The sequence below is a fragment of the Phacochoerus africanus genome, chromosome 9, assembly GCF_016906955.1.
Source record: "Phacochoerus africanus isolate WHEZ1 chromosome 9, ROS_Pafr_v1, whole genome shotgun sequence".
Classification (NCBI taxonomy): Eukaryota; Metazoa; Chordata; class Mammalia; order Artiodactyla; family Suidae; genus Phacochoerus; species Phacochoerus africanus.
In genome coordinates this window covers 1802129-1822248 of record NC_062552.1, presented here as the reverse complement: position 1 = coordinate 1822248, position 20120 = coordinate 1802129, and the positions used below count along the sequence as shown (strand labels likewise).

At 57.3% G+C, this 20120-nt stretch overlaps 1 protein-coding gene across 3 annotated transcripts; it reads right to left on the bottom strand.

The window, feature by feature from the left end:
* Window positions 1-5702: 5702 nt before the first annotated feature.
* NQO2 (N-ribosyldihydronicotinamide:quinone reductase 2) lies at window positions 5703-18645 on the bottom strand. 3 transcript variants are annotated; one of them, XM_047796094.1, is made up of 7 exons: window positions 18451-18645; window positions 16986-17124; window positions 15062-15226; window positions 10667-10797; window positions 9249-9362; window positions 7938-8039; window positions 5703-6151 (listed from the first exon to the last, which is right to left on the bottom strand). In XM_047796094.1, exons 2-7 carry the CDS (start codon window positions 16990-16992, stop codon window positions 6032-6034), a joined length of 639 nt encoding a protein of 212 aa, XP_047652050.1. In that variant the 5' UTR covers window positions 16993-17124; window positions 18451-18645; the 3' UTR covers window positions 5703-6031. The 3 variants fall into 3 exon arrangements, with proteins under 3 accessions (XP_047652050.1, XP_047652049.1, XP_047652051.1); XM_047796093.1 differs by having other exon boundaries at window positions 5703-6093; window positions 18451-18643; XM_047796095.1 differs by lacking the exon at window positions 9249-9362 and having other exon boundaries at window positions 5703-6093.
* Window positions 18646-20120: the final 1475 nt, after the last annotated feature.

Here is a 20120-nt window from a genome sequence, read left to right as displayed (position 1 = left end):
CAAGGAGCAGAATGGCAAACACCACTTGTGCCCGGGGGGGCAGCAATGACCAAACGCGGGAGAGAGAGAGCAACAACCAGCAATCACAAATTCTTGATTTTGAATCAAGCTCTGAAAGGGAACTACGTATATATGTAAAAGAATCTTTTTAGGTTTATTCTCCCAAGAATAGGAAATTGAGAAGCCCTGGTCTTATTAAGCCTCTCCCAGAGCCCAGAGTTTCTCACTTGCCACGTCCTGGAAAAGCGTTTTTTGTTTGTTTGTTTGTTTTTTTCCATGAAGATTTTATTTCGGCTCCCACCTGGATGTTGCGAAAGGGAGGACCCTCTGGGAGCTCTGGACTGGCTGCCGGCCCTGCTCCCTCTCTCGAGGGCCCTAGGCCTGGGAGGACGCCGAGGCCGCCTGCTGCCCCAGAGAGGGCCACGAAGCCTCACTTTGCTTCCAAGGGGTCTCTAAATGCCCTAGGTGGCTGGGCCCCCCACTTTTACCCCAACTGCACAAGAACCCGGTGTGTTTCCAGGGTTTTGCTTATAAATTGCAGAAGGGGAGAGGCTTGGAAAGTCTCATCTGCCCACCAGCACTGGTGCTTCTGATCCTGCCATCTCGGGGTCCCTGTCATGTTTACATCCAGGGTGGCCTCAGGGACCTTGCTGTGCTGGGAGAGTCGTGCCTTAGATGGTTCAGAGTCCCCACAGCCCCCAGGGCCCCCGCACTGGGCTCCAGAGGGGCAACTCTTCCAGCTCACATGCACTCAGAGGTGTGAAAACAGCAAGGGTCTAGATTGAAACCAACCCCTGCACATGCAGAGCACATGGGAAGGGATTTGTTCCACAAAGCAATAATGATACAGGAAACCTGATACCGTTCTGCTGTTTTCTGGCTTCACTGTTGCTACTGAGAAATCGCCTGTCAGTTAAACGGTGGTCCCTTCACAAGGGACCGGCTCTTCTTTTGAGGCAGGCAGTTTCACTAGGTCTGGGGATCGGTTTCTCTCACTTGGCCCGCCTGAGTATGCGGTACTCGCTGCATCTGAGCACGAACATCTTTCATACGTTTGGGGAAACTGCCAGGCATTGTAAGTTCTGAAACGCGGCATTGCCGCAGGTTCTCTTCCTTCCAGAAATCCACTCTCTTCTCCGTCTCTCAGTCTCCCTTCGTCCTGTCCACCGCCTTCCTCATTTGTTCAGAGCTGCCTTTCAGGTCACCCGTTCCCTCTTCATCCGTGTCTAATCTACTGTTCAACCTGTGCACTGAGGGAGTTTTCATATCTCATCTTTTTTTTTTTTTTTTTTTTCAGTTGCAGAAGCTTCATTCTCTTCCATAGGAACTTACTTCAAGCTTCAAGAAGAGACGCTCCAAGAAGGGGCAGAATGAACCTATGATTTGCTTCTCGCAGCCGGAAGCCCCAGCTCATGGGAGCCCCTGTGCTTTGGGAAGCAGCCCACCTGCTCTCACCCCTCATGCAGCAGCAGGCTGCCTTGCTGCTGCATGAGGGGTGTTGGGTGGGGTTCCTGGGTTTCTCTCCCGTGGGGGCTTCCCTCCCATGGGGGCTGCCTGGAGTTGGCACTCTGCAAGGTCATATTCAGCACCTGGCATAGCACGTCAATAACTCTGGAGCCCAACCTGCATTTGCAGGCGCCCTGGCAGCCAAGCCTGGCCATGCCTGAATGGCTCTTGTCTGTGGCTCAGTGTTTGATTCATTTTTATTTCCTCAGACACTTTCTCCATTGTTACTGGGTGCTCTGTATCTCCTAGCGGCAGTATTTGAAGCGGGTGGGTGGTGGAAACTACTGCTTGGTCTTTCTGCTTATTCTCAGTCCTGGCGTGTGGTTTCCTCGTGTGTTTGGTGGTTTGCGGCTTCTCTCTGGGTGGCTTCGTGAGTGGGCATCCTGACAGATGCTTTCCTCTGGAGCAATTCGCAAGCATCCTCTGCACTGAGGCTCCTTGTCACCTGAGCCACCTCGTCTCCTGAGATTTCTCCTTGTGCCGTAGGATCCCATGATGCAGATTTCTCTGCTGGGACCAGGCATGAGACAGCTTAGCTTCCTCTCTCCCTGGAAGGACAGGTGTAATTTTCTTTCTTCCTTCGTCCTCCCTCCATTCCTCCCTTTCTTTCTTTCATCTTTTTAGGGCCACACCCAAGGCATATGGAGGTTCCCAGGCTAGGGGCAAATCAGAGCTGTCAGCCCATGCCATAGCCACAGCAATGCCCGATCCAAGCTGCATCTGCAACCTACTCTATAGCGCATGGCTACGCCAGATCCTCAACCCACTGAGCCAGGCCAGGGATCAAGCCCACATCCTCATGGACACCAGTCGGGTTTGTTACCTCTGAGCCATAATGGGAACTCTGTTTTTTCTTTTTCTATTCTTTTTTTGTGTGCCTATCTAGGGCCAGACTTGCAGCCTATGGAAGACCCCAGGCTAGGGGTCGAATTAGAGCTGCGGCTGCCGGCCTCCACCACAGCCACAGCCACGCCAGGTAGGGCAGGCGTAATCTTCCACCAGCTCCTCAGATACCCCTCGAGGCACGGCCTCCATTCAGCTGCCCGCGCTGCGTAGACCCAGGGCCTGGCCTCGTGCTTCTTTGGTTGGAACATTGATATCAGAGAGTGTCGCTCACCCAGGGTTCTGACATGGGCGTGTGACCCGAGGCAGCCGAAAGTCCCGCCTTTCTTCCCATCCCGCCTTCAGCACCTGGTTAGGCGTCGTTGTCGCCGGGCAAGGTTGGCGGGTGGGGGTGGGGAGAGCTGGGGACATGCGTGGACATCTCCCGAGGTCCCTCATGACCTCAGCCGTGCACTTCAGTGTGTTTCTTGGGATTAACTGGTCTCTGGGAGTTTTTGCTGCAGGAGGGCTTTGGACAAATCTCATGTGCTCCTCTGCCTACAGCAAGAAGTGAGCATCTCAGTAGGGTTTTCAACCTCAAGCAGAAACTCTGGAAGCACCGTTGACCTATAAGCATTAGATCCCTGCTGAGCTCTGCGAAGATTCTTCTTTTCCCACAATGACCTCCCCCCGCCCCCCGTGGGGCCCCCTTGAGTCTTTTCTCAAAAAGGGCCTCAGCTCGGTGCTGTCTCCACGCCCCTACCCCCGACCCCAGCCCCACCACACGAACTCTGGAAAAGGCTGCCCTGGTTTGAGCCTCAGCTCTGCCACGTGGAGTGGGGGGACCCTGGACAAGTCACCTCCACCCTGTGGGCCTTGGTTTTTCCACCTGTGAGATGGAGACAATCAGAACTGCCTGCCAGCTCTTGCCTGGAGAAACCCGCACAACCCGTCAGTGATTCAGGAGCTGAAATGACAAAGGTCTGATTCCCAACAGACTCTGTCCTCAGGACGTTTCGGTAAAATCCAAGATGGAATGAATTTACATCGTGACACATCCACCCAGCGTCACAGAAAGAAGCACTGAGAGGCAAAGAGAAATCGGACACAGCAGTGCCCACAGGCCGAGCTGGGCTGGGCCAGGACCAAGGGGATCCCAGCCAGTATTTCAGAAAGTTCCTGGGGCCCAGGGCGAAGATTACAATGGGCAGGGCTGAGGGACTCCTGGAATCCTGCACCGCCGGCAGGTAGGCGTGAAGGACAGGGTCCCTCGTTGCAGATGGGGAAGCTGGGACCAAAGAGATGGACCAGCTGGCTGAGGGCCCTCAGCGGGCAAGGGCAGAGCTGGAATGAGCCCTCGGGTCCCCCCACAGCAGGGTCTCACCCTGTCCTCCTCCTCCTTTGTCCGCGAGATGCTGCGTGCTTAACCCAGCTGAGAAAAAGAGCGTGATCTAGGACCACAAGTTCTAATGTTCTCCACCTCTGTGTACGTTTGTCTCCTTATAACCATATTGTAAAATTAATTTGTTGGTTTTCGTTGGAGTATTTCATAGTTCCCTGTAGCTACTAACTGCCCTTGTTGAATTACGTAGGCGTGTGCTAGTCGCAATTGCTATAAAGCCCCTTATAAAAAAAGGCAACGTACTGCCTCCCAGGACCAGAGAACCGAAGAAAAAAGTCCCAGCTTCAGGCAGGGATGGATCCAGGCGTCAAAGGGCATCGGAGGAGGTCACCTCTTTCCATGGCCCCGTCGAGGTCTCTGCAGTGCGGCTCCCACCACAGCACAGCACTCTTTCCATCGTGTCCCCGAACCAACAACCTACAAGGTCAGGGCTCCCAGTCCAGAAGCGAGAAGGCTCCTCCTTCTCGGCACCTCTTGGACTGAATCTCGCTTCCTGGGGCAGGGAGCACTGAAGGTCAGGGGTGTGAGGAGCCCTAGGAAACCACAGGGCTTGTTGAAAGGGCGTGTTTCTGGAAGGAAAAGCCAGCACTGCGGTGAGAAGAAATGGGAGCAGGGGTGGGCAGGTGAGGACGCGATGGGTCGGGACACTGGCCCAGCCCAGCGGGCGGGCCTGGCCTTTGGTCACCACCGGGACCCCAGGCACAGAGGTGGCTTGCACAGAGGAAGCGGGTGCTCTGGGCTCCCATCCCGGATCTGCCCCACTCTAGTTGTGACCCTCGGGCAAGTGTCTTCACTGAGCTCGGCCTCAGCTTCCCCATCAGTAACGTGGGGGCAGCGACGGGACCTGCTCCCGGGGCTCCTGCGAGGGTAAAGGCGCTCGTACCACCCCTGAGGAATCTGCAGCACCCCAGCCAGGCGGCCCCCCATAACCTCAGACCAGTTGCTAAGGAGACACAGGCCCTTGAGACTCCTACTTGCACTCGTCCGCACCATCTCCTTCCCCGGGGGAGCTGCCTGGGCAAAGCCAGCCTGCGTTCCCAGCCCTGGATGTTTGTGGCCAGGCTGCTCTCAGCAGCCCTGAGCTGCTCCAAGGTTGCAGGCGGAGGAGCGCCTGTGCTGGGACGACCCACAGGATGTGACCTCAGGCCTCTGGTCCTGCCCCGGAACCTTCCTTTAGGAGCCAAACAAAACAGCCCGAGCACAGGGCCGGTGGGTGGGTGGGGGCCACCTGGGCTGTGGGCTGCCTCCTCTGCCTGCGTCGCACCTCTACCCCCCACCCCCCACCATTCACACACCGTCTTTCCTGCTCCCTCTTGGCTGATGATTTCTGGGCTAGGCCCCCACCAAGCTACCCCTTGGACCCGTGCCCTCTCCCTCTGCCACGTTCCCAGCTGCCAGGAACGGCCCCCAAGCTCCTGACACCTTCCTTGTGTTGCTTCTCAACCACGGGATGGCCCAATGGTGCCTCTGGCTCCTGGCAAGCACACAGGAAGCCGAGGGCAGAGCTGGGAAACCTCTGCAGAGAAAGCCCCAAACCCACCGACCTCAATGAAGACAGGACAAGAGAAGGGCTTCAGGCTGAAAATAGAAAGGCAATGCACACGTGCTGACCTGCCTACAGACACACAGGGGAGGTGGCCCTGCTCTCTCCCCTGGCGGGACTGCCGAGGAGGTGGCAGAGGAGACGGGCTTGGCGGTCATTGGAGGGAGGAATCTGTGGCTCTTGCTTTATTCTTTTTTCTTTTTGGCTTTTTAGGGTTGCACCCATGGCATATGGAAGTTCCCAGGCTAGGGCTCAAATCGTGGCTACAGCTGCCGGCCTACACCACAGCCACAGTCACACCAGATCCGAGCCAAGTCTTCGACCTACACCACAGCTCACGGCAACGCCGGATCTTCAACCCACTGAGCGAGGCCAGCGATGGAACCCGCAACCTCATGGTTCCCAGTCAGATTCGTTTCCACTGCGATGGAACCTGTGGCTCTTGCTTTATTATCTTGGAAGACAATGAGTGAGGAGCTGGGACTTAGATGCTGAAGGGGAGGAAGAGGCTTCAGCAGAGATGCCGGCGCCCCAGGAGGTGGTCTTTCAATAAAAGCTGGACGGCCAAAGCATTCTGAGCACGTGCCCTGATCCAGCTGCCATCACCTCCCGGCGTGGCTGACCGCGTGTCGGGGTGCGGGGGTCACGGCCCGAAGTACCAGGGGGGCGAGCAGTCGATGGGCTCCTCCTCCCAGATGGTCGTCAGCCTCTGCGCCCAGGCGGCCACCATCCCCCTCCGCTCTTCCTCTGATGCATATTCAGGACCAAAACTGATCTGAGGGGCCAGGACCTTGAACCCACAGAAGTGCAGGGTACCGTGCTGCAGCCACAGGGAAGGGACAGCTGGTGAGAAGGCGCCCTGCGCACGCACAGCGTCCCTGAAACCACCAGAGGGGAAGGGGGGCAGACATACCACCTTTCCTGCACGGAGTGACCCAAAAACATCCTGCCCCAGAACCAGAGGTCATGGGAGGCACGGGGTGCTGGGCAGCTACGAGGCAACAAATTCCACTCTGATAACGGAGATGAGGGTGTCATCTCTGCCTCTGAGTCAGACACTAATTTCATGGTTTTGCCTGAATAGGCAAATTATGGCATGTCCTACAATGGGATATTCTAGAATGAAATTAACCATGGAAGGCCGTTTAAGACATGCGTTAAGTAGAACCAATAACAAGAAATCTGAAGCAGTATTTGTGGTGTATGTAAAAAAATAAATAGGATAAACCTAAGCATAAAAGCAGATATTTAAGAAAATAGATGGGCTGTAAGGAAATCCCTCAAATCTTTTGGTTTTGTTTTGGTTTTTTAGGGCTGCACCCGTGGCACACGGAAGTTCCCAGGCTAGGGGTTGAATCAGATGCTGGTCTCCACCACAGCCACAGCAACGCTGGATCCTTAGCCCATTGAGCAAGGCCAGGGATTGAACCTGAGTCCTCACAGATACTAGTAGGATTCATTTCTGCTGAGCCACAAAGGGAAACCCCTCACCAAATCATTGAAAGTGATTACTTTTAAAGGGGGATTAGGAGAACTGAATTTCTGTGTTGATAATTTCGAGTCTCAGGAGTTCCCATGGTAAGTACTTATGCAAACCGAAAAAGAGGTGAAAATTTTTTAGCAAGAAGACTGCGGCCTGGCCAAGGGCACCTCAGAGCACCCCCCGCCCCGCCCCCAGAGAGGACGTTGTAAATGACCATTTTCTGTGGCCGAGTGTCACTAGAGGCGACCACTTCCCTGCTTCCTTTCAAAGACTTTTGTCTAGAAACTCAGTGTCCTGCCTTCCCTAGACCCACACCCGGGCACCTGCCCCATGGGGTGGGCGGAGGGCAGGGCCCACCACGGTCAGTGTTCTTCAGGCTCGAACCCGCTACCGACGAGATCTCCTTCCTGTTGGACACATAGCCCCCCCGACAACCTGGAAGCACAGTTCCCACGGAGGTTTCTGGGTCCCCGGGAGCTCCTGACGGGACCTGACGGCCCAGAGCTGTCCCTGCTCCCTGCCGCGGCTCTGTGCTTCCCTGGGGATGCCCGGCCCCCTTCCTCCCTCCGCAGACAGCCGGCCTCGCTGCCCCCAGGCCCAGGGGGCACCCAGGCAGCTTGCAGCCTCCTGAAGAGCCCACAGGAGCCGAGTCCTGGGCTCTTGGTAGGGATGGGCTCTGGGGAGGGGGCCCAGCGCCAGGCTCCACAGGCCCATGGCTTACAGTGGGCATGAGGCTGTCGGATGCGGGCCAGGGCTCTCTTGCCAGGGTTCCAGGGCGACGCTGCCTTCAAGAAGCACAGCCAGATGGGGCCGGCTCTACCCCTTCTGAGCACGTTACACACACACACACACACACACACACACAGGGCCACCTTGGGGTCCTGTTTACCCTGGGGTAGGCGCCCACCAACCAGGCCCGGCTTGGCCTCTGCCCAAACATCTCACAGGCTCTCACGATATGTCTTTTCCCCATCGGCCAGCCTGTTCAGTGCTGCTGAGTAACGTTAAAAAGACAGTAGGGGAGTTCCCTGGTGGTTCAGGGGGTTAAGGATCCGACATTGTCACTGCTGAGGCTCAGGTCACTGCTGTGGCATGGGTTCAATCCCTGGCCCAGCTTTCAGGCCTCGGCACAGGTCGCGCTGCACCTGGCCACGCTGCGGGGGCAGGAGGGTGGGACGTACCTGGAGGGGCCAGAGGAAATAGCGAAAATCTCCACGGACTCCAGTTTTCGAGTACATCTCGGCGGTGCCGCCCGTGGTGAAGGACAGGACGGCCAGTTTACCCTGCGGAGGAGACGGCAGTGCACTGGACGCCATGGGAGCAGGCTGGGAAGGGTCTGTGATGCCAGCACGTGGGGGGAACCCCTGGGGCAGCTCCCAGAGAGGAACTGATACACCGCCGTCTCCGTGCAGACAGCTGCAGGTGACAGCTCCGTGCTCGGGGAGAAGAAGGGGACAGAGCGGAGGGACCGTGCGGACACAGAGCTGACAGGCCCTGGGGCTGGGCAGGGAGCAGACTCAGGGATGGGGGGGAGCTGGGGCGGCTGTGGGGGAACGCTGCCGCCAGTGGTGCCCGGCTCAGGGGACCACTCAGCAAAGGGCAGCATCAGTTTGCGGCCCCAGGTGGACCTCGTGGGTCATCTTACACGCACCTGTTTGCTGAGGCCTTTGGAGTGGGAACGTACACTGTCCCATTTTAATGGGAAGCCCAGGGCTCCCACGTTCTGTGCACCCTTAGGTCCCAGGCAATCGCCACCCTGAATGGGGTGTCACATTAACATGTTTGCAAGGCGGGTACGTGGCCCTCGGAGGTGAGCTGGCACCCAGCCAGGCCTGAGGCTGCACTGCGGAGCAGGGGGCCCCCAGAGGCCAGGTCACTGCCCCCACCCAGCCCCCTGGTGTGCCCGCCTTCGGATGCAGACTCTGCAACCCCCCCGGAGGAAAGGCCGGTGACCCTGAGGCAGGCTGTGACCTGCAGTGGGTACACGCAGCAAATGCAGAAGATGCAAAGAAACTGCAACGGACTGAAAAGAACTGCCTGCGTGTACACTTGGGGCCAATTATGGACAACAGGGCCCAGAAAACCTAAACCAACCTTCCTGAACGAAGAATCAGGAGCCAAAGGCGGGTACCATCCATGGACCTGGCGCAGCTGCACCAAAGCGGTGGGCCAAACTCTGGACCTGACCGCTAGCCTCCCCCGTATAAGGACCCAGCTGGGCCTCCCCCGCAGGCAGTCACCTTGGCTCCCTCCCCCTGCACGGGGGCCTAGATGGAGCCTTGCCCGAGTGTTCCCATCCAGCCTCTTTCCTAGTCTCTCTGGACGAAGGAGGCCAAGGGCCCTGGGATGTCCCCACCTCGGGAACGATGCCCTCTGACTGCGTGAGCAGCGGGGCCTGCACACGGCTGGTGCTCCAGCAGCCCTTGGTCAGAAAAGGACGCTGAAGGGGCCTGCCGAGAGCCCCCCATCCACACGGAGCCTCCCGGCGCTACCTTGAGGAAGCCGTCGTCGTAGAAGCCCGGGAAGTCGAAGGCGAAGCCCTGGCACAGCACCCTGTCCATCCAGCCCTTCAGGATGGCCGGCACGCTGAACCAGTAGAGCGGGAACTGCGGGCGGGACACCGGGCAGGGGCTGGGGTCGCTGCTGCTCCTCCCCAGCTCCGGCGGGCAGGGGTCACCGTGAAGGGGGCGGCACGAGTGGGAACGCTGCTCCCCTTTCCCTGAGACAGGGCGGGGTGCCGGGGGGACCAGGGCTGGGCAGGCAGAGCTGACTGGTCACTGTCATAGGCGGCTGTGCATCCCAGGGACTGGCCCCGAACGCCAGTTCTGTAAGCTCTGCTGGACCCCGAGACCCTGAATCCAGTGGCCAGAGGGCAGGGGTGGGGATGCACTCTCCCCTCTCCCTGGCCGGGGCACGAGGCAGCATCTGGGAGTGGCTGAGGTCGGTCCTGAGACACCTGACCCCTGAGCCCAGTCTGGTCCCACAGAAGCCCTAACACCACGTCCTATGCCATCACCAAGGAAAGGACAGGAACACAGGCGACCATCTGCTCCTGAAGGCGGAAGGAAGCCCACGTTTCATGTGCTTTCCCAACAGATCTAACTCAGGACGCGGCGCTGAAATCGCAGCTCCGCAGCCTCCTGCTGTGGGAGGCCCACCAGTTCCTGAACCTCTCTGTGCCTCCTCTACCTGATCTGCAATAGCTCAGGGCACCGTGGTGGGGACGCGGGGACACAGCCCAGCACCCGGAGCAGGGTGAGCCCGGCGAGTGCTGAGCTAGGAGCATGGCAGCAGCAGTCCGTGCTGGCATCCGTGCTGAGGGAAGCAATCAGCTTACACACAGGCCCCCGGGGCAGAGCATCGGAAGGAGGAGGAGTGGGGGGGAGAGGTGGGCAAAGAGACCCTGGGAGAAATCGCCAGCTGGGGGCAGGAGGGCTCCAGGGGAGACGGGGTGCGAGCCCCGCGTATGGGTCTGCTCGGCCCAGGGCCAGATGCTGCCGGGGTCATGCGCTCCTCCTAGCGTGAGGGGGTAAGGCACAGGGTGCTCAGGTCCAGGCCCCGAGGGGGACAGAGGAAAGTCCCCTCTGTGACCACATCCGACCCCTGGCGGCTGGGAGGGGCTGGTGACGAGGGCGTGGGCAGAAGGGGGGCCTCGGCGCACAGGCCCGGGAGGAGGCCCACACGCTCGGCACGACCAGACGTCTCAGGCCTGCAGGCTCCAGGGACATCCTGGCTGCTTGCCTGAGGCTCAGGCCCGGGACAGTCCTGGCTCTCCTGACCTCTGGACGTGGGGACGTGTGCAGACGCGCTGGGAACAGCAAGGCCCCTGCCAGGGGTGGAGCTCAGGATGGGGACCGGGGCTGTGCAGAGGCCTCCGACCCAGCAGGACAGAAGCAGAGGGAAAACCCACCTGGAATATCACCAGATCAGCCTCCTGAAGCTTCTTCTGCTCCTCGACGATGTCACTGCTCAGAGCCTTCCTCCTGTAGGCCTCATGGGACTCCACCCCGTAATTGAAGAAGCTGGGGTTGGAGAGGGCGCCTGCAGGGACAGGACAAAGGTCCTTGCTCAGGGGGTGTCTGTGGCCCCGCCGGCCAATCCCACCAGTGTCACTGTCACTGTCACCTGGACCCCCCACGGCCCCAGCCAGTCATCAGACGTGCACTGAGACCCGACCAGGTGCTGGGCCCTGGGGACAGAGACAGGCATAGCCACTGTCCTCACCCTACGAGACTCAAAGTCAGGAGGAGATGCGGAGAAACATGTGATGACACACAACACGACCCGTCAGCAAGCTCAGGGTCACGTCATGGCCAGTGAGGCCGCACACCCCGCAGCCCAGTCACAGGTGGTGTCTCTCTGCCTGTGTAACAGGGACAATGACCAGCTTTGCACAATGGGGGTGGGAGGTGGGCGTGGTCACCAATGCAACCTGAGGCTGCCTCCAGGCACAGGGTTCTGACGATGGAGCAGGAGTTCTCCAGCGAGCCCAGAGAACTGGAACAGGGTAGGGGTCCTTCCAGGCAGAAGTCACCGAGAGGACAACCTGGTCCGCCCAGAAAAGGGCCACTGTGAGCACAGCTGAGGAGCTGGGGCGAGGGCCAGAAGGCCTGCAAGGTGATGGGGCTGCAGCGATGGGCTGGGTCTTGTGAGACCCTCAATGCGACTAAGCGTTTCCTGCACACAGGGGACCCTCCCGAATACCTAAGACGTGCTTGGATCTGGGTCTGGAGAGGCTCCCTGTGGCCCCAGGCCTCTCGGGGGCGGGGGGGGGGGTGCAGGTGGCAGCAGGGGTGGGGTGTCTGCTGGACCCTGCAGCTCAGCCCATGGCCACTGGACTCAAAGGCAGGTGGTCTGCCCTCCACCCTCAGGGGCTTCTGTTCCAAGGAATGTTCCTCCGAAGGCACTGCTCAGAGTTAGTAACAGGCAACCGGGGTCCAGAGACCCCCCACCTCTCTCTGCTGCACATTCGTCACCTTCGCATCTTCCTGCCACCTGTGGGCAGGGCGATCCCCTCCGAGCAGAGAGGAGGCCGAGGCACAGGCCCAGCTCTGGCCATGGGGCCCTCGTGGCAGCAGAGGGACGAAGAGGCCCAGGGGTGGCCCTGCCAGCAGCAGGCCCAGCCCATCCACAGGCCCAGACCAGAACCCCTGGGCCTCTGCTTCCTCCTGTCTCATTTGCATTCAGAAGTGCCCCCTGTCTCCCTTCTGTGCAGAAGGCACTATGCTGACCATGGGCCCTGAGCAGGGGCCTGTGTCTCAGGCAGGCCACCAGCTGCCACGTAGCGTCCACAGCTGACACTGGGCACGCCTGATGATGGTAAACTGACGGGAGAATGTGCATGGGGAGCTCCCATTGTGGCTCAGCGGTTACCGAACCCGACTGCTATCCATGGTCGCGGGTTTGATCCCTGGCCTCACTCAGTGGGTTAAGGATCTGACCTCGCCGTCAGCTGTGGTATAGGTCGCAGACGCGGCTCAGATCTGGCCTTGCTGTGGCCGTGGTGTAGGCCAGGGGCTACAACTCTGATTTGATCCCTAGCCTGGGAACCTCCACACGCCTCCGGTGCAGCCCTAAAAAAAGATGACAAAACAAAGAAGAAAATTGGCAAGCAGACCTGCCGGGGCGGAAGGGAAAGCGAGCCAGGGAGGATCCATGCCCGTCCCTGGGGCCATAAGTTCCTCTGTGAACTTAATGGGACCTCAGTACAAAGATCCGCACTGTTTTGACTCTGGAAAGCTAACTGAAAAGATGCTATGGAAAAGTAGAGTGAAAGAAGTTCGGTAAAGTAAAAAAATAGACAAGTGAGCGTGACCTGACTCAAATAGTAAATAATTTGCCGAAATAATTAAGCCACGTGGTACCGAGTCATGGGTAAGAAAACAAAACCAGAATGCAATGTGTGGGAGAGAATAAAATCATGTGGGAGGAGCTGCCATCGTGGCTCGGTGGGAACGAACCTGACTAGCATCCATGAGGACGCAGGTTCAATCCCTGGCCCTGTTCAGTGGGTTAAGGATCCAGCATTGCTGTGAGCTGTGGTGTAGGTTGCAGATACGGCTTGGATCTGGTGTGGCTGTGGCTGTGGTGTAGGCCGGCAGCTCCAGCTACAATTTGACCCCGAGACTGGGAACTTCCATGTGCTGCGGAAGCGGCCTTAAAAAAAAAAAAAAAAAAAAGTGAGGAGATGGAGATAAACAGCTGGATCAGGTAACAGCGTTGCGAGATCTGGGGGGGTCCTTGGAAAAAAACAGATCCTTAACCTGCTGAACCAAATCCATGCTGAACAGAAACTGGCACAATATTATAAATCAACTACACTTTCATAAAATAAAAATGCTGAATAAAGTGTTTCCATTTAAAAAGCAGAACCTGTCAAGACCAGAAGGAACTATTGCTGTGCTCGGGTCACTACTGTGGTGCAGGTTCGATCCCTGGCCCAGGAACTTCAGCGTGTCACGGATGGGGCCCAAAAGCTAGAAAAAGAAACTACACCACCTTCAAAAAATAAGCCTAGAGGAGAGTTCCCGTCGTGGCGCAGTGGTTAACGAATCCGACTAGGAACCATGAGGTTGCGGGTTCGGTCCCTGCCCTTGCTCAGTGGGTTAAGGATCCTGCGTTGCCGTGAGCTGTGGTGTAGGTTGCAGACGCGGCTCGGATCCCGCGTTGCTGTGGCTCTGGCGTAGGCCGGCGGCTACAGCTCCGATTAGACCCCTAGCCTGGGAACCTCCATATGCCGCAGGTGCGGCCCTAGAAAATACAAAAATAATAATAATAATAATAATAAGCTTAGAGATTATATGACATGAAATCTGGAGGCCAAACTTTTGGATCTCTGATCAAAAGCCAACAAAGTGAAAGGAAACAAAATTCTGCATGAAGAAAGCCAGCAGATTTAAAATCAAAACTAAAAAAAAAAAATTAGGTAAAAGTGTACTTACAATGCACATCCCACATTCTAGGCTAATGTTAAAATACATAAACAGCTCTTTAAAGTCAATAAGAAAAAGACCTAATTTCTATTTTTCTAAATGAGCAAGGAATGTGTTCAGATAATGCATAGAAAGTATCTGATTAAAACAGCAACATAAATATTACAAATATAAACTATTAATATAAACAAAAAGCCAAAAGTATTTAGCTTTTCAAAGAAAAGAACATGAAAAAATGCCTTCAGGAGTCCCCGATGGAGTGCAGTGGGTCAGGGTCCCCCATTGCTGCAGCTGTGGCATCAGTCACAACTATGGCTTGGATTCAGTCACTCGCCTGGGAACCTCCATAAGCCACGGGTGCAGCTAAAAAAAGAAAAAAAGCCTTCAAAATATCATGTTCACCTTAAATATATACCATCTTTATTTGTCAATAAGATCTCAACAAAGCTGGAAAAAAACACTTTAAATTAATTAACTAATTTACTTAATTACTTACTTTTCTTTTTAGGGCCCCATCTGTGCCATACAGCAGTTCCCAGGCCAGGGGTCCGATTGGAGCTGCAGCTGCCGGCCTACACCACAGCCACAGCAATGACAGATCCCCGCAGCTCCGGTTCGACCCCTAGCCTGGGAACTTCCATATGCCGCTGGTGCGGCCCCCCCCCCAAAAAAAGAAAGAGGTCAGGCCGAGGAAGACAAAAACCGTATCTAGATTTTTTTTTTTTTTGGTCTTTTTTGCCTTTTCTAATTGGAGCTGTAGCCACCGGCCTACACCAGAGACACACCAACGCAAGATTTGAGCCGCATCTGCGACCTACACCACAGCTCACGGCAATGCCGGATCCTAACCCACTGAGCAAGGCCAGGGATCGAACCCCCAACCTCCTGGTTCCTAGTTGGATTCGTTAACCACTGAGCCACGACGGGAACTCCAAGAACTATATCGCACTTAGAGGTGAAATCTTAAACAACAAAACACAGCCCTCCCAAAACAAAATTAAAAAGTAACTGAGCTCCTGAATACAGAAACCAGGTTGGTGGGCGCCTGAGGGAGGAGGCCAGGGGGTGGGGGATACTGGGGAGGGGGTTAGAAGACCAACCTCCAGGTCGAAAATGAATGTCACAGGGATGTCGCCCACAGCAGGGTGACTAGAGCTAAGACTACTGAGTATTTGAAAGGGTGCATCTTGACAGTTCTCATCAGGAGAGAACAAAACCGTGCCTGGTGCACACGCTGACTGGACCTGGGGTCATACTCCGAATGCAGCCAAACACCCAGGTCTGACGCCGGGCACGGGACACGAGCACCCTCTTACGTAAGCTACACCCCCATCGGAAAAGCACAAAAGACAGAAAAACAACACACAACGCACCAGTGACATCCTTCCTCGTGGCACTCGGCTCAAAGCCCATGGCATAGAGGTCCGAAACGGTGACCCTGCAGCCCTGCCGGCTCAGCTCGGCCACGGCCACGTCCTTCAAGGACCCGTTGAAAGACCGGGGCTCTTGGTGCGCGTAGACGATCAGCACCTTCCCACCTAAATCCGGACGAGAGAGCTCTGCTCGAGGAGCGCGACTCCTCGGGGTCGAACCTTCAACAAGGGCGAAGGGGGCATCGCGGTGGTTGAAGCTCAGCAACACCAACCTTTGTAAAGGGGGCACAGGTGCCAAATAACGAGCATTTCCAAACGCAGCTATAGTTTATTAACGCGCACGCACGCATGCATGCGCGCACACACACACACACCCACACCCCTGGCCCCGCTACGACTGCTCAGGAAGAGCGTGACTGAGCCCCGTGAGAGCCCCCCACTCTGTTCGGGCCGTTCTCTTTGAGGGGTGTCGGCCGTGTTGCCTCATATCACAGGAGACCCTGGGCTGGTCTGTGCTGACCCTCCAGGGCCAGGCCTCAGCCACTGCCCGCGGCTCCTGCAGATCTGACACTTAAACGGACGTGAAAGACGGCAGCTCTGGTCTCTCGGGGCAGGGGGGGCCTGCATGGAGTCTGGTGCCGGGGGCGAGGCTGATAACTAGAGGCTCTAAGAAGCCCAGGTCTTACAGGTCAGGGCTGTGTCACCAGGACCCCAACAGCCTCTGAAGCCTTTTCCTCGTTCACAAGAGTCCTCTCAGAGGCAGCTGTGGGGCTTTGCTGAAATTTTCCTTGGGACCCCACCGAACACCAAAATGTTTAAATTCTTGGTTTAAATTGTTCCACTGAGGCCCTTGGAGAAAATATAAATGTTAGTTTGAGGCAAACAGCTTTGTGGCATTCAGCTGGGTGCAAAGGTGGATCCCACAAGTTAGGTTAATGATTAACATTTTTATTTTAGGGAGTCCTCATTGTGGCTCAGCAGAAACGAATCCGACTAGTACCCATGAGGATGTGGGTTCAGTCCCTTGCCTTCAGTGGGTCAGGGATCTGGCGTTGCCATGAGCTGCAGTGGCCGTCACAGATGTGGCTTGGATCCCGCGTGGCTGTGGCTGTGGCTGTCGTGTAGGTGGCAGCTGCAGCTACAATTCGACCCCTTGCCTGGGACCTTCCATAGGCTGCGGGTGCGGCCCTAAAAAAATGTTTTAATTTCTCAGACTCTGATTATAAAAGAGGCTATTAGGGCATAATAGGAAAAAGGAGACAACTGAAACGTCCCCAGTAAAAGGCCTCAACTGGGCTGAGGGCGCCCCCTGGGAGACATGGTACAATTCCTGGAGCCGCAGTCCTCTGGAAGGGGCTGCGGGAGGCGGGAGCCAGAGCCCCAGGCAGCTGTAAACATCCTAGAAAGCACAGGACAGGCCCCATGTGTCAGCAGTGCCGAGGCTGAGAAACCTTAACCTACACGATCACGTGTAAACTACGCTGGAGTTTTATGCTCTGAAGCGAGAGGATTTTCATGCTATCTTCAGAGAAAAAAGATACTGCAGAATTGGTGTGTGTGCGTTTGTATTTGTGTGTGTGAGAGAGAGAATCGTGCTGAATTGTGAACCATGGTTACTCTTGGGGTCTCATTCACTCCGAATCTATTTATCCAGCACCCACTCTCACCCCGAGACTGGAGGCGGAGCAGAGGCAGGATAAACATGGCCCTTACGTTCCAGAAACTGACAGCTTGGCGGGGCTGAAGTGGCCCGTCAGACAAAGAGGAAAATATAAAACACGATAATGCCACATAGCAGTCCACACTATAAAGAAAACAGATTTGAGCCACTGCAGTGTGGCCTGGAGTTTTTAGAGCAACGTCTTCAATTTCCAATGAAAATGTGAACGGAAGAGAGTGTCACGCCCCCAAAGGGAACAGTCACCTGCCATGTTCCCGGGAGATGGATGTTCTTCTCTGAGTCCTGTCGGGAGGCGGGTCTGCTGTCAGTCCTGGCGCAGAAGATCCCGTGGGCTGGGCCCTGGGCTGTCAGGCACGCTCACCTCCTCAGGGACCCCCAAGATCTAGGAGAGCAAAACAGTGAGGGAGGCAGGCAGGCGGGGGAGGGGAGGCCCTGCCAGGGCAGCTTGCGGCAGAGGGACGGGCAGGTGCAAAAAGGAGGTAGGGACTGGTGGGGGTTCAAGAAAGCTGGCCTGACGCACCCGTGGCTGAAACAGAGCTGGTGGGAGCTCTGGTCTGGAGCACAGGGGCGGGATTCCACCCTGAGTGTGCTATGCAGGAGTGCCACGACCTGGTGACCTGGGATAGGTCAGCCGTGTCCTGGCAGACTCAGGGCCACCTCATCTTAAGCCTCCTCGGCCGAGGGCTTAGACACACTCTGGTTTCAGCTTTCACTGCAATGCCCACAGAGGGCAGCCTTCCTCTGCAGCCCCAGGCCTCCCCAGTCCCCACCGCTCTGCTCCACCCAGCTCACCCATTTACGCCCCCTGCCAGGCCCCAGGACGCCTTGGTGTTTCTGGTCCCCAGTGGGTCGGAGTCCCTAGTTGTTCAGAATAACAAACAGGCCTGAGAAGTAGGCTGCTGTTCTGAACAAAGCCTCAAGCCAGGCTCTTGACCCGGGCAGCGGGTCACCTCCTCACCCACCTTCCTGGCCTTCCTTCCTCCTTTCACAGCAGGGCTAGGGTTCTCCTTCCCTAGAAATTCTGTACTTGCCAGGTCAACGGGAGAAAATATTACACGCTTGTATCTCACAGCACGTCAAATGGGCTGATAGTCTCGAGGCCTATCATTTCATCCTCATCAGCATCCAGAAGCTAGTTCACGGCGTTCTAACTCTATTTCCTAAGCCTCTTTCCCCAAGGGCAGCCCAGCGCGTCTCTTTCTAACAGCGGGTTACCACTCACTAGCGGCCACTCCACTGTCTGCACGGCCATCCGAGTCTGTCTCTCTCTCCGCGCTTGGGTTTTTTCATCCCCCAAACTATGTATAAATAGGGGTGCAGGAGGCATCTGAGGAATCCTCGTTCCTATTCCTGAATTTCTTTGGCTGAGAGTCACCGAGACTGAAGTTAACGAGGCTGAGTTTCAGGTCCTGGTAGAGTCTGCGCGGTCCCCGAGGCAGGGCCCAAGCCAGACCCGGGCGGTCCGCAGTCCCGGGCCTGGTCACCGCGCCGCCCTCGCGCCACCCCAGGCTGCCCGCTTCCGGTCTGCAGCCGGGGTCAGCGCGGCCCGACGTGCAGGACCGAGGACAGGGGCTGAGCGCAGCGAAGGGCCTGCTCACACCTGCGCCCCGCCCCGCACGCAGGAGAGGTCTTGGGGAGGGAAACCCGCGGAACCCCTCGCCCTGGGAAGGGTCCCCAAGCCCGGCCTCGGGAGGGCGCGGGCACTCACCTCGGCCAGCGCACGCCTGGGACGAAGGGTAGGTCGTGGATGCCCTCCGGGAGAATGGCCGGCACCCGAGCAACGTTCTCGCAGCGCCGGCCGCGCACGAGCCGACGCCTGGGGGGCGCAGCGGGAAGGCTCCGCGAGGTTTGGCGCTGGGATTCGGCCGCGCGTCTACGCCCTCTTCTCCGCCCTCCTTCCAGCGCAGCCCGCCCCCAAGCCAGCCACCGTCCTGGCACCGCCCCCTTGCCCGCCTCGCCCCTAAGCCCCACCCCACGCGCTCTTCGCCAGGTCCTGGTTCTGTTCGGACCACTCAGAATTTCCTCCCACCCTTGGCGCCCCGCCCCTCCCCTAAGCCCTGCTGCGCGCGCCTCGTCCCGCCCTTGTCCCCGCCCCCGGGCTTGGGCACACGCGCGCCCCGCCCCTCAAGTCCCCGCAGGATCCGGTGGCTCTGGGGGAGGTGGCTGGTGGGAACCCCGCGCTGGGAAGAGAGGTGCCCTCCTGCCTCCTCCATCCCCAGGCGCGTGTCCAGGGTAAAAGCGGAAGGTAGGCGGCACACCACTCAGCAATACAAAGGACAAAGTAATGATACACCCCACAGTCAGTGCCAATCTCCAGAGAATTATGCTGAATGAAAAACACCAATCCCAAAAGGGTCCAGAGTGTACCATTCCGTTTCTGTAACACTCTTGAGATAAGACTTCTAGAAACGGAGAACAGACTAGTTGTCCCCAGGAGTTGGAGGTGCATGGCTGCGACAGGGCATCAGGAGGGTCGGGCCCTGGGGTGATGGGAATGGTGTGTTCCTATGGCGACGCTCTGTGGCTTGGCCAGATGTTTTCTTTGGGGGAAGCTGGAAAAAGGGCACGAGGGGTGAGAGTCCCAGTCCAAGGAGATCCTCTGGAAAGCAGACGTACTGAACCGGAGTCTGTGGGTGTGTCGGGGAGGGCGGCTGGTGTGCAGTTTGGGCTAATTGTCTTTTTCTGTCTCCAGCGCTGTCTGGCTTGTGCCACCTCATTTAGTAGCCCATCCACCATGCCACCCACCCAAGGAGCCTCCCCAAACTCTACACCCCTTATTTCCGGTGTCCTGGGATGGCCCTGAAGAGCAGAAGGCAGGTGTGCCTGGCCGTCATAACGTTCCTAACGAAAAGAACTGCAGCCGCTGTCTGCGCACCAGAGCGGGGGGCGGGCCGCCTGCTGCTGCTGTTTTCCTTGGGTCCAGAAGGGCGGACACAGCCTCTCTCTGACACGCCCTCGTGCAGCAGCGGACAGGCCGTCGTGTCTTGTGAGCCCGGGGGGGAGGTCCTGGAGGACGTGCTGCGGCCGTTTCCCAAGGCACTCCAATGCCTCAAAGATGAAATGTGGTGTTGCTTTTCCTCCTTTCTCGTGAGGCTCACTGAGATGACGTCTTTGTGTCCCAGAAAGTAAACGAGACCAAGTGAGAGCGGTAGGAGCAGGCCCTCCGGAATCGCGGAGGGTGGAATTCCTTACGAGGAGGGTGAGCCACGCTCTTGTGCGGGCGTCGGGGGCAGGTGGGTTCACGTCCTTTGTGTTTGGTGAGGACTAACAAGGAAAACAGCCAGACCTCCGGGTGGTGTGGATCCCCGGAAGGACCCGGTGGCTGCGGAGGAGCGGGTGCTGGAAGCAGCCTGGGAGCCGCTAGTCCTTGGCGTGGGA

Coding starts and splice junctions, on each gene's coding strand:
- NQO2 (XM_047796093.1), bottom strand. Junction 10,798..15,061: donor CACGAGGAAGGATGTCACTG/GTGCGTTGTGTG, acceptor CTGTCCCTGCAG/GCGCCCTCTCCAACCCCAGC. Junction 9,363..10,666: donor CTGATCTGGTGATATTCCAG/GTGGGTTTTCCC, acceptor TCCCGCCCGCAG/TTCCCGCTCTACTGGTTCAG.